At 31.6% G+C, this 13765-nt stretch overlaps 1 protein-coding gene across 2 annotated transcripts; it reads left to right on the plus strand.

Annotated features, from left to right (window-relative positions):
- The first annotated feature begins 301 nt into the window (after nt 1-301).
- On the plus strand, nt 302-9179 carry LOC124944627 (protein DEFECTIVE IN EXINE FORMATION 1). 2 transcript variants are annotated; one of them, XM_047484927.1, is made up of 13 exons: nt 302-673; nt 1385-1495; nt 1996-2078; nt 2417-2534; nt 2626-2783; nt 2882-3378; nt 3471-3541; nt 4664-4920; nt 6145-6326; nt 6393-6676; nt 6784-6901; nt 8004-8186; nt 8503-9179. In XM_047484927.1, the coding sequence occupies exons 1-13, from the start codon at nt 519-521 to the stop codon at nt 8818-8820; spliced, it is 2535 nt and encodes an 844-aa protein (XP_047340883.1). In that variant the 5' UTR covers nt 302-518; the 3' UTR covers nt 8821-9179. The 2 variants fall into 2 exon arrangements, with proteins under 2 accessions (XP_047340883.1, XP_047340884.1); XM_047484928.1 differs by having other exon boundaries at nt 2885-3378.
- The last annotated feature ends 4586 nt before the right edge of the window (nt 9180-13765 follow it).

A 13765-nucleotide genomic window follows, 5' to 3' on the forward strand; every position in this document is an offset into this window, starting at 1 on the left:
TTGTTCGACTCGCTCTTTTTTATCATTTGTCCCTCTTTTTCATCATTTGTCGTTACATACATATCTTTTAAAATCGGTTTAAACAAAATTAAATTTTGAATATTTTCATTAAAATTTTAATTTTTATAAATTTATCCTATTACTTAACATTTAAAATATAATTTAGTATTTTTTTATGATAATTAATTTAAAAAAAATAAAAATAAAAATAAAGCATTTCCAAATGGGCCACTTTTGGCAAGAACATCACCATGCAATGAATTGTGCAAAAATTGAAGAGGGGGTATTTACGTAATTAAACAAACAACGGCGATCGGAACTGTAAACCCAGTGTGGAAGTCCACGACAGTATTCCTCTCTGAGCTCGTCGTCTCTCCTCAATAAAATTGTTGAATCTCCATTGTCTATGGTTTGAGGACCTTCCACCCCTCTTACTAGGGTTTCCAACTCTCCCGATTCATAAATTAATAACCGGAATTCGTTTCCTCATCTACCCACTTGCATCCAAGCCCGATCTTATGAAGACGCCGACTTTCTTCTTCTTTTTCGTGCTCCTGTCTGCATTTCCATTAACAATTGTCCGTCCGGTGTCTTCTTTAGCATCAGAGGAGGCCAGGATTACCAAGTTTGTTGAGCGTGAGGCAACTGATGATGCCCTTGGTTATCCCAACCTGTAAGTTCCTCTGGTTGTGTTTATAGATATATAAATCATGATAATTAAGAAATGAACATGATTTGAATCGGTATCTGTTGAATTGTGATGCTTTTTCTTGCTTGTGCATTGTATTTGACTTAGATGTCACAGTTACAAGATGCAAATCACATATATTGCAAGTTGAGATTTACACAACTGTACACTCTTCCCACTATGATCATATTCTACCTTTAATGTGCTTATGGTGTGGGTTTCATTATCATTAGACCTTCCACCTTCAATAACTAGCTTTTGAGGTGTGTAATTAGTGTGGGTATCAATGCCATGGCCAAGCGTTTTCTGTGGTTGGTTATACTGGAAATGTAGCATTACCATAGGCAAAGGAAGATACTGTATTGTGGGATCAATTGTTATGAACCAATTGCTAGCTCCATGGGACGTATGGCTTTTTGTTTTGGGTTTTAATGAATCTTAGGAGCTCAAAATTCCATAAATAGATTTGAAATGTGGTTATTATAAGATGACCTTTCTTCAGCACTTCATTTCTCAAGTTTGTAAGTTCTAATATTAGGAGATTTAAAGTTAGAACATTGCTTCAGTCTCTCGATCTAAAGGAGGTTAATGCTTTAGCAAGTGTATTTGGGATTCACATCATATATCGATAAGATATTGTTTTTTTCTCCTGCTTCATTTTTTTCTAATCCTCATTTTTCTTCTGGTTGGTGATAGGGATGAGGATGAACTGTTGAATACACAATGCCCTCAACATTTGGAGCTAAGATGGCAGACTGAAGTTAGTTCAAGCATATATGCTACACCTTTGATTGCAGATATTAACAGGTTGAAGCACAAATGGAAAGAGAGTATCTTCCATGTGTTTGTTGGTCAATGATCATTGTGTATTGTCTCTTTCTGTGTACCTCTTTAATGGTTTTGTTCTCTACATGTTTATTTGGAAAACCTGTATTTCATTTTGTGAAATAAAATATGTGTTCGTAACAAGAACTAGATGGGTCAAGATTTTTTACTTAACTCAAAGAAACAAATTGGGGCCTATAAGATCTCTGTTTCAGAAGCATATTGAAGAGAGTTTAAAGCTTCCTCAAATAGAAACAAGGGACTTCTGTTCTCAAAATATTTATAAGCGAATGAATTGAGAAATATTGCAAGACTATTTCATAGCTGGATGTATTTATGGTTACTATTCAAACTGTTCTATTATCAGAATATACTAGCTTGGTGTAAATCATCTCTATATTACATCTTTGATATACCTCCTTTTGTGTGTTCTTGCTTGATAGAGCTTGTTTTACCAAAATTGTTTACTCTTGTTTCCTCAGTGATGGAAAGCTGGACATAGTTGTTCCCTCATTTGTTCACTATCTGGAAGTCTTAGAAGGTTCCGATGGAGATAAAATGGCAGGTACTTGCTGATCTTTTTCGGAGGAGATGTTATAAATTCCGGTATTCTGTTTGTCTTATCATGAAAGTTAGGAATTACAAAGAATATAATTTTGTAACCATTTTTCTACCCTTTCCATGTCATTCCTTTCTTTTCCTTTATCCAAACATGTTCTGAAATCTTATATTCTCTTTCCCTTTAGTGATCTTATGTTATTCTTTCCCCTCCTCACCCTCCCTACCAAATTTGAGTTAGGCCTAAGGGAAGTATATTAAATAGATCAATATCATAGTGATTCTTTGGATTTTTGTCATTCTTATTCAACATTACGAATGTTAATTAGTTCAATCATCCAACAGGGTGGCCTGCTTTTCATCAGTCAACAGTTCATGCTACTCCTCTCTTGTATGACATTGACAAAGATGGTGTTAGAGAAATAGCTTTAGCCACATACAACGGGGAGGTGCTCTTTTTCCGGTAGCTGCCTGTTTTTCAATATATCTGATTATATAATATAAGTAGTATTTCTAGTGATTCTTTTCTCTCAAGATTGATTTACCGCTTTCAGGGCTTCAGGATACCTGATGTCAGACAAGTTAGAGGTTCCTAGGTTGAAAGTAAAAAAAGACTGGTATGTTGGTCTGAATCCTGATCCTGTGGATCGGTCCCATCCAGATGTGCATGATGAATCACTTATCCAAGAAGCTCTTTCGAATTCAGTGCCTCGTAAGTTACTACTTGAAAAAGCATTTTGCACCTTCATGATTGATGCTTATATCCTTTCATTTATGCTCATTACAAGTAATGCCTTGTCCTATCTCCAGAAGCTAAAGTAAACACATCTGTTGTGAACATCTCGAATTTGACATCAACAGCATCTCAAGCTTTTGTAGTAACAAATGCAAATGCAGAGGACAAAGGGAATGAAACTAATCCTAAAGTAGAATTGGAAAATAAGCTGCAACAGAGTGTCGACAATAACTCATCAGCTTCTGGCACAGGCAAAGAAAATGGAACTAGTAGTGGAAGGCGATTACTTGAAGATGATAGTTCGAAGGTTTCAGAACAAGGTTCCGATTCACGAGCTAATAACAATGACAATGTACAGGCTGCAACAGTGCAGAATGATGAAGCTCTTGAAGCTGATGCTGATTCATCTTTTGAGTTGTTCCGTGATAATGATGAACTTGCTGATGAATACAATTATGATTATGATGATTATGTTGATGAAACCATGTGGGGGGATGAAGAATGGACAGAAACTGAACATGAGCGACCAGATAATTATGTTAATATTGATTCACACATCTTATCCACTCCTGTGAGTTTAATGGAATTTTTTCTCTTGTTACGTTCTTTGTTTCTTGTTACACTTATATTGGTTTCAATATGCATTTCCTTACTTTTTCTTAGGTAATTGCTGACATCGATAATGATGGAGTATCAGAGATGATTATTGCTGTATCGTACTTTTTTGACCGCGAGTGAGTTTTCCATCTTTGGAGTTGTATTAATTTACATCTGCTCCCTTTTCAGATAAAATTCCTTAAACTATTCACTTATCTATCATTAGTTATTAATCTGATTGAACATAGGTGATGATTCTTCTCTTTGTTGAACATGCATATTTGTCATGCTGTAATTGTATTTTTTTCCCTTCAAATTCCATAGATAGTTTGTCATTTCTAGGTAATGTAGTTATTATCATAACCTTTCTTATAAGGTTGGTGCATTTGGAACTCTTTTCTGGGCATATGAAGTGTTAGGTTAGTAAAGGGTTCCAAACCTATCTTACTAATAATAATCAAGGAGCAAGCCAAAACCTACTCTTAACTTTACTGAAATAGTGAGGAAAATCCTCGACTGAGAGGAAATTTTCTTTTAATAAGAGTGACCTTTCAAAGACATTGCGATAAGACACTTGACATGCTAAGTGCACCCTGGCCATGGTTAATGCAAGTTTTAAATTTCATCAGTTGTCTTAGGCCTTGTTTGATGAAGGGTTAATGACCCCTTATCCCATCATCAATCACTTCATCATTCAAATCATCAACTAAAATACCCTTATTTTAATTTGTGTTGCATTTTAAAATATTCTATACAAGGATATTTTAGTCATTTAACCCAAATAACCCCATATAATACACTTTTTCATCAAACAAGGCTTTTTCGAAGGTTTATTTAAAAAAATACATAAAACACGCTCTTAGTCGCCCCTGAAAAATAACATTCTATGAAGAATTCTAGTAAGTCGGATTAGCAGTTTTTGCTTTTCTGTTGGACAGTCATGATTCAATTATCCTGCTTTCGGAATCTAGTATTTTTGCTTGATCCTACGTTAAATTACTGTTTAGACTGTATTTTGCCCTGAGATGCAATTTTCTGTTATTTGGCTAACCTAAAAGCACACATTTTAACCACATTATATCTTTATTTGCTTCAGTTATCTCTCCTCTGTTTATTCTACCTACATATGTTTCCTCTGATCTTTTGTAACCATATTTGTATTCACTCCTTTCTCACACTTCTACAGTATCTGTTTCCACACCTTAGGAATAAAGCTTGACGTGATCTAAATGCTATACTAACTTAATATGATTACGCAGATACTATGACAACCCTGAGCATTCAAAAGAACTTGGTGGAATTGATATAGGGAAATATGTAGCTGGTGGTATTGTAGTGTTCAACCTGGATACAAAGCAAGTTAAATGGACTCACCAACTAGACCAAAGTACTGATACTGGAAAATTCCGTGCCTACATTTATTCTTCTCCCACAGTCGTTGATTTGGATGGTGATGGAAACATGGACATTCTTATTGGGACATCTTATGGAATGTTCTATGTTCTGGATCACAGAGGTATGTAGGGCAGAACAATGTCAATTTTCTTTTAACAGGCGTGTAACTTGTTTCTATCATAGTGGCAATTTGCTTTTTACATTTTATGATATGAATATTGAACTAGGTTCATTTAATACCAGCCAAGTTGTTTGGTGAAGTAGTTATATTAGGTTTTTTCTCACTTTATCAGAGGGAGAGAGATGGGGAACATTATATATGAGCCTATTTGGAAACTGCTATTTTGTCACAATCCGTGTCACAGTCGCGATCTTTTTGGAAAATCGCCAAAAGTTAAAATTGAAAGGGATTTTTTTTTAGTTTGGCATAAGATTTTGTCTGGATTATAATCCAAATTATAGTGTATTTTTGTATAAAAATTGTTTCTATTTCATAATTCATATTATATACTCATTTGTTACTTTATTTCGTATATAGATTTTTTTTCTGGAAGCATGATCAAATTATTCTTCAAGATAATGATATAGATTATTTTCTAGATTACTCTGATTTTGGCAAACATTACAAATATAGGTTTTTCCAGATCATGATCCACATGGAAATAGTGTATAACACAATAGCCATTTGACTTGTTATGGCAGCTTAAAATGTGAATGCTACAAAATAAGCACAATAATACTCCATTTGAGAATTTGGAGCCACTAGTTCCAGTGGCTCCATCTCGAGTTCCCCCTTTGTACCTTGATACCCTAATTGTCATATTCAAAAAGAACATTTAGGTCTTATTTGATATGGGGTTATTTGAATAACTAAGTGGATAACCTTATTTGATGGACGTTGTAGAAAATCATGTTATTTAGGTAAAAAGATTGGATAGATAAAAATTACCACAAGTTCAATCCAGTACCAAAACATCTAGAACAGAACAAAGAAAGGATCAAGACACATGCACTTTAAGAGGGTCTCCTAACTTCTAGATAAGCTATATTTACCAATATGCATGGGATTAAATACTTTGACCCTTTTCCCAAAAAAAAAAAATACTTTGACCCTATTGGAATCTAGAACTCATTGTATCTAGTTCTCAATTACGAGTTTTTGTTTTGTTTTCCGCTTTGTAACATGAACGCTTCTCATGCTCATAAACTTCTTTATTCTAATACAAAGTTGACCTTTTCCAAAAAATCTAAAAGTATATTCTGAAACAGCAGTTCCATTTTCTTAGGTGGATTTTCCATTAATGCTGTCAATGTGAAAGTTGAAACTTCTTTTCTCTCACTATAGGAAAGGTAAGAGAGAATTTTCCTCTAGGAATGGCTGAAATACAAGGAGCCGTAGTTGCAGCCGATATCAACGATGATGGCAAGATTGAACTAGTAACTGCCGATACAAATGGAAACGTCGTCGCTTGGACCGCACAAGGGAAAGAAATTTGGGAACAACATATCAAGAGTCTTGTCCCACAGGTATTGTCTACTGTTGATCATTTTTTGTTATTACTTTTGTTTTTTATAATTCCATGTTGTTTTTAGGGTCCCAGCATTGGCGATGTAGATGGAGATGGTCATACAGATGTGGTAGTTCCAACAATATCTGGAAATATATATGTTCTCAGTGGGAAAGATGGGTCGTTTGTTCGTCCATATCCATATAGAACTCATGGAAGAGTGATGAATCAAGTTCTTCTTGTGGACTTAAATAAACAAAATGAGAAAAAGAAGGGCTTGACCATTGTCACCACTTCATTCGATGGTTATCTGTATCTCATTGATGGACCCACATCGTGTGCCGATGTTGTGGATATTGGTGAAACCTCGTAAGGATTCTTCATTATACTATCACAACAAAAAAGAAATATCTTTTTTCCCGTTTGTTGTTGTTAGAAAGTGGAAATAATTTTTTTAGCTTTCTTTCTATGAATAGGTATAGTATGGTCTTGGCAGACAATGTTGATGGTGGAGATGACCTCGATCTTATCGTGACAACCATGAATGGCAATGTCTTCTGCTTTTCAACACCAGCTCCTCATCATCCTCTCAAGGCATGTTGTCATAATCTATTTATTTTTGTTTTCTTTTTGTGCTCTATGACATTTGGAGGTACACCTCATTTTTAATCATTTGTCTCACGAAAAAACACCAATGGTTTTTTTTTCTTCAATCAAACCAAACATATTTTCTAAAAATATTTACTAGATTAATCTTTAAACTTAATTTTTATAAAACAATGTAGGACAGTTTGGTAGAAACAAACTTCACCATTAATTTACCTAGGAACCCTGTGTAGAACTATTAATGGCTTGTTTGATGTGGGTTATTTGGACTAAATCATAGGCCTTTTTCATCTGGGATTATTTTGAAATTAACTGGCTTGCTTGAAAAAAAAAATTGTTTGGTGAAAAATTTGGTTTATTTGGGTCAAATAACCAAAATTTCCTTAGTATTTAATAATTTAAAATGTTAGAACAATGTAAGGGTGTTTTAGTACCTTGGTGAATGATTTGACGATAGAAGTGATTGATGATGGAAAAGAAAAAGAAAGTCTTGTTTGATGAAAAAATTGGTTTATTTTTGACTTTTTAAGGCTGTGACCAAAATATCCTCTAAGAATTGGTGATAATTGGTTAATATTTTAATATGTCATAAAGAATTTTGTAAGCGGTGTTTTAATATTTTGGTTGATGATTAGATCGAAGAAGTGATAGATGATGGGATATTGAATAAGCCACATCTAACCAGCCCCAAATAATCCAACATCCCATTAACATAACAATTTTTTTTTATTATTAAATCATCAATTAAAATACAAAAATGCCCTTATTTTTTATTCTTTATAACCTTTCTCAGATATCAAATTTATGTCATTTGATCCAAATAACCCACTTTCTCAAAACATAACAAAAAATTGTTTCAACAATTAACCCCGCATTAAAAAAAGATGAAGTGTCCAATAAAACTTAGAAAGGAGAGTACTATTGAACCATAGTCAAGTTTACACTTTTCTATTTGCTTGTTCATGGTTTTATATCTTGACATTCTACAATTGTCTCTGTCTTATATTCTATCAATCTTCTTTATCTTTTGCAAATTTGTGTGACCTAGAAATATGATTATGTTGATCATATGTCATATTTTCTAATTCAGGCTTGGAGATCGCCTTATCAAGGAAGAAATAACATTGCAAACAGATTTAATCGTGAAGGTGTATTCGTAACCCATCCATCTCGAGCTTTCCGTGATGAAGAAGGCAAGAATTTCTGGGTCGAGATCGAAATTGTGGACCATTATAGATATCCTTCCGGTTCCCAAGCACCTTATAACGTAACGGTAAGATCTCACCTCCTCTATCTAGTGAACTTGAATTAATATTATAATGCTCCTATTTGGAAACACTTGAGAGCTTCAATTAATATTATCATCTATCAAAATATTTTCTTTTCCCAAAAAAAAATATTATCAATCTATCAAAATACCAATATACTCTTACTTTACTTTCTTTTTTCATCAAACAAGGTTTTAATTTCATAACATTCAAATATAACCCCACATCAAACAAGCTCTTATAATTTCTGCATCCGGATCTGATACAACCAATAAAATTTTTAATGTGTCTCTCACCAAGTTTAGTTTTGAGACTTTGCAGACATCATTGTTGGTCCCAGGCAACTACCAAGGCGAGAGAACGATAAAGCAAACCCAGATATTTAATGGTCCTGGGAAATATAGGTTTAAGCTCCCTACTGTAGGCGTGAGAACAACAGGAACCGTTTTGGTGGAGATGATAGACAAGAATGGTCTTCATTTCTCAGATGAATTCTCTTTGACCTTCCATATGCACTATTACAAGCTCTTGAAGTGGCTTATTGTTCTTCCTATGGTTGGGATGTTGGGTATACTTGTGATCCTACGTCCTCAAGAAGGTAGGCCTTTGCCTTCATTCTCGAGAAACACTGATTTGTAATGATCGATTTATACAATATACATCTCCAAATATTACATGATGCTTCAACTGAGGAAATGTCAATCGGGTCGAAGGCAGGACCCACTCTCAGACTGTCCTTGGCTGGCTGCTGTCTTTCAAATGGGTAAACTGTTGAGGTTATTTTTTCTTTTTCTTGAACCTGTTGCAGTCTAGAGATTTGATTGGTTTTATGGTATGTTTTTGGCCTTTAGTTTTGTGTAGTATGGATTTCGTTGGAGGTATAGAATAGAGATCTGAATGTTTGTAAGAAAGAGGAAAAAATTGTAGACATGTTTTAACAAAATGGACCATTATGATAGTTAATCAATGGAAGTTCCATGACTTATGAAATTTGTGATTTCATTGGTATCTTAATTATAACAATTCAGGCCCTCTCTTACAGAGGAATGAAACTAGAGGTTTAAGAGTAAACTGTAATATGTGTATTAATTGGTTTATTTTTTAATAACTATTTTATTTAAAAATACTAACTGAAACCCTAAATACAAGCACAACTTTAATATTTGCTATTAAATCTATTGTACTCCAATTTTAATTTAACTATTCAATTGAATGATTTAAGTCAGGCTGTTTTTTTGTTTTCTCAAGTTAAAGGCTTGTTTCATATGGTCTTATTTTGAAAATATTTTGTACTTCGGGAAAAGGTAATACTTGTTACAAAACAATATATTGTTAGAGTCAAATAATTAATATGGTTAGTATTTAATGTCCAAAATGAAGAATAAATTTATGGAAAATAATAATATTAATAATAAGAATTTGGTTTATTTGAGTTTAATTTAAATAATGCATGTCAAATATCAATAAAAAAAGAAAAATAAATAAAAAAATATATATTTTAAGGGATATGCATAGGGGTGAGAAAATTATATATTAAGAAAATTATATATTAAAAATAATGTATTGTAAAATATTGATTTTTTCGGTATACCGAAAAAAGTGTTAAGCAGGGTACCGATACCAAATTATTTGTACGGTAAATGTAAAAGATTTTTATAATTTTGGTGAAATAATATTTATAAATTAAAAATAAATAAATATTTATATATATATATATATATTATTTATAAGAAAATAAATAATGACTAATAAATTGTAAATATAGAAATGATTTGGTGGGAGATTTTGAGAAGGAAAATGAGAGAGTGAATGATATGATGCAATAAAAAATAAAATAATTTTTTTATTTTCTTTCTTTTTTCCCAATAAGATGAGGTGAGGACACATTATTCATTTTCTCAGTTCTTCTCCCAAATTATCTCCACTGTCTCTTATAAATATTTATGTTTTAATTTTCATTTTGGAAATTAGATTTGAGCATCTATTATGAAATTCTTAGTAATATCAACATCATAAATTAATCATTCCATTAATAAATTTCTTTATTTCTTCAAACATATTTGAGACTCAACTTTAAGGTATATGTTTTGTTTATCTAAACTTTACCAACTTATTATTTTTTTAAATAGATTTAATGTTAATTAAATATAGAAAATATTTTTTTTTAAATCAAATCAAAATATAATTATATTGTAATATTTGTAACCCCGAAAAATCCTTGTCCCGAAAATGCTCGAAGTTCGAGAAATTTCAACATCAATTTGCGTGTTAAAATTTTTTAAAATAAAATATTATTTAAAAAAAATTATAAAAATATCCTGACCTTTTTAAATTAATTATAAAAATAATTAATTTGAGATCAAATTTCAAATAATCTTTTAAATTTGAAATAATCAAAATAAAATTTGATTTTTTGAAATTTGTGTATAATTAATTTAAAAAATTATTATTTTGATAAAAGTCACCTGTTGATTTTCAGTTTAAAATCAATAAAATAAAAGGCATACGTATACAAACGTATTTTAAACTAGAATTTATTTTCTGTTCGTAGTTTGATGATACTCGGAAAATGATTTCGCGCTTCATCCTCAGTACCTGTTTAAAAATGTCTCTACTTTATAAAATTATGACTTTTGAAATATTTATTGTATACGTTTTACTTAACCAATTATTCTTTTGATTTTAGACATGCATATGTTTTCGTATATTAAAAATTGTAACAACAATATTTAAATATTGATACCTGTAGCTCATGATGATTAAAGAGGAATGTACTTGAAGAACATCAGTTTTTAAGTTGTTAAAGTTTAAAAAATAAATTTTAAATTATGCCTTTAAAAATTTTTTTTGTGAAAATATCCAAAAATATATTGAAATAATTTCCTAATTTTTTAGATTTTTAGAAAATGGTTTGAGTTTTCAAAATTATTTTTATAATTTTGAAAATTAAAAAGTGGAACTAAACAGGCCCTAAGACCGGTGATCTCGATTCTAAGTGCGATTTTTATCGATCGGGGTTAAAACCCTCAGTCGAGGTGCGAGGATGCTCGTTTGGGGTGCTAGAGTCCTTTGTCGGGTGCGGGAATTCACGGTCAGGTGCGAGAATTCTCGATTGGGTGTGAGAATTCTTGGTCGGACCTCCTCGGTCGAGGTTCAAAAATCATCGGTCGGGGTGCTGAAATCTTTGATCGGACTCCTTCGGTCGCGACTTGAAGATTCTTGGTCGGATGTGGGAATTCTCAGTCGGACTCCCTCGGTCGCGACCGAACATGTGTTAGGTTTTTCGGTCTTCAAGAACACCAAACTGGATTTTTGGTGATTTTGTTTGAGGCTCGAATCCTTTGATCCAAGGACATGTGAAGCTTCATAAATCTCCTAAGATCATTTTGATCATCATCCCGACGCATCATTCGTTGGAAAGGAGTGTCATTCAAACCAAATAATTTTGGTACAAAAAAACGGGTTTATGATTTTTGGGCTTTGATAAAGCGTAAAGAGTTTGTCAATAGATTCTTTATTCATATGATTGAATGCAATCAAAACATGAACACTTACAGTTCGTTTTGACGAATTCAAAAACTTGAATTTTTTTTTTGTGAAAATTTTGATTTTGATCAAATATGATCGGGATGGATTGAAACTGGTCCAAATAGGTTCCAACATCTTTAAACATGTTGGGAAACTTTCTGGTTTGCGATTTTTGAGAAATAACTCAAGAACAGAAAACTCAATTTTGAATTTTTTAAATTTAAATTTGGGAATCTTTATTTAGATTGATAGATTGGGTTTGGTTTCTACAGAAAACTCATAATTGATCCTATAATTGTTTTCCAATTAAGAAATCTAAGAACTAGACATTATACAAAATTGTCAAAACTGAAATGTAAAAATTTGAATTCAAACTGATAATTCGAAATAGAAGATGATTGGAAGCTTATTAGGAGTTGGAGAACACTCCTTAACTCTTGTGAAAACTTTGTGAACACATGAATCAAATTCTTAAGGCCTTACATGAAAATTTCAAAAATCTAGAAAACTTGAAGCTTGAATGACAGATTTCTGAAAACTTTGATTGAGGGCTGGATAGTGGATCTCTTAAATAGCCTCTCAAGATCGGTTCATCGACCAAATGACTTCCAATTAGTCAAAAGACCATTAATGGTATTTTGGTTGTTCTCCGGCCAGTTGACGATATAGGCCATGCTGATGCCTCTAAGTATATGAGAAATGATCACTGGAGTAAGATGATCATTTCAAATTTTGAACGAGGTCAAATGATCAAGAAACAACAAAGTTCCATCTTTGAAAAATCAAAGATGATTGTCGTTCTTATATGTTTGTTGTCGCGATGATGACGACGATACAAGGTGAAACGACATCATTTCGGGCGAGAAATCGAACGTGAGACGCTCCGCTGGCGAAAGGTACGCAACTGGGTATTTTGTCGTGTTTCAACTAACGACGTTGAGGCACGCGTTAGTTGATTATGTGATTCACGAACGCGCGCCTCCTTTGTTGCAGCGAGCGACGCAGATGACTAATGAACGTCGGATGAAAACCCAACATTTATCCGAAGGCTATGGCTTCTACTGCAGCGATTCCTCCGAGTTTCGGCCACAACGGATTACATGCAATTTTCAGTCTTAAGAGTTTGTTTGAAATTGATTTTTATTTCGTCTTTTTCGTCTTTTGACTTTATTTTTAATCTTAAAAATATACAAAATATTTTTAATAAATATGATATATATTTTGCCATTTTATTTTATTTATTCTTAATATTTTTGAGTATAATAATAATTTGTTTGGGATAAAATGAATATAATACTTATTCTAAATTATTTATTTTAATTCCTTTTGATTTTTCTAAAATTAATTTGAGATAATATGAGTACAACAATTATCCCAAATTATTTTATTTATTTCATTGACCATTGTCTTTTTAATTAATTAAGGTTTAATCACCCCCATTAATTAAATCAATTAATCTTTTAATTAAGTTTTGGCCTTTGTTTTAATTATTTGGAATTTATTTATTTAAAAAATTTATTTTAAAATTTATAAATTGAATAGGTAAAATTTTAGTGTTTATAATATTATTTAATGATGAGTGACAGAGAAATAAAAAAAATAAAATGTTATCACCGAAAAATAAAAAAAAAGATGTGAGGAGAAAGAATTAATATTTTTTTATATATATTTTTAGTTAATTAGATTAAGCTACGTTATTTTTTTTCTTTCAAATTTCATTCTCTCAATTTTTATTATTATTATTATTATTAAAAAATATTTTTCAGTCAATTAGAGGAATTAATATATACATTATATTTTATTTTATATAAAGTGTTTTTTTAAATAGATCAAATGAAATTTAGTATGTTGTAAATTAATCTCAAATAAAAAATTCAATCAAATATGAAGCACAATTTTTTTTTATCTAAATATACTTTTAGATATAAAAATATAATACTAAAATTATGGTATATCGAAATTAAATTTATTATATTTTTTTTTTTTAGGAAATATACATTTTGTTATTTGATCATAACCATTTTAATTTATTATTATCGTTTTTAGACATAATTTT

This window comes from Impatiens glandulifera, chromosome 7, assembly GCF_907164915.1.
Source record: "Impatiens glandulifera chromosome 7, dImpGla2.1, whole genome shotgun sequence".
Classification (NCBI taxonomy): domain Eukaryota; kingdom Viridiplantae; phylum Streptophyta; class Magnoliopsida; order Ericales; family Balsaminaceae; genus Impatiens; species Impatiens glandulifera.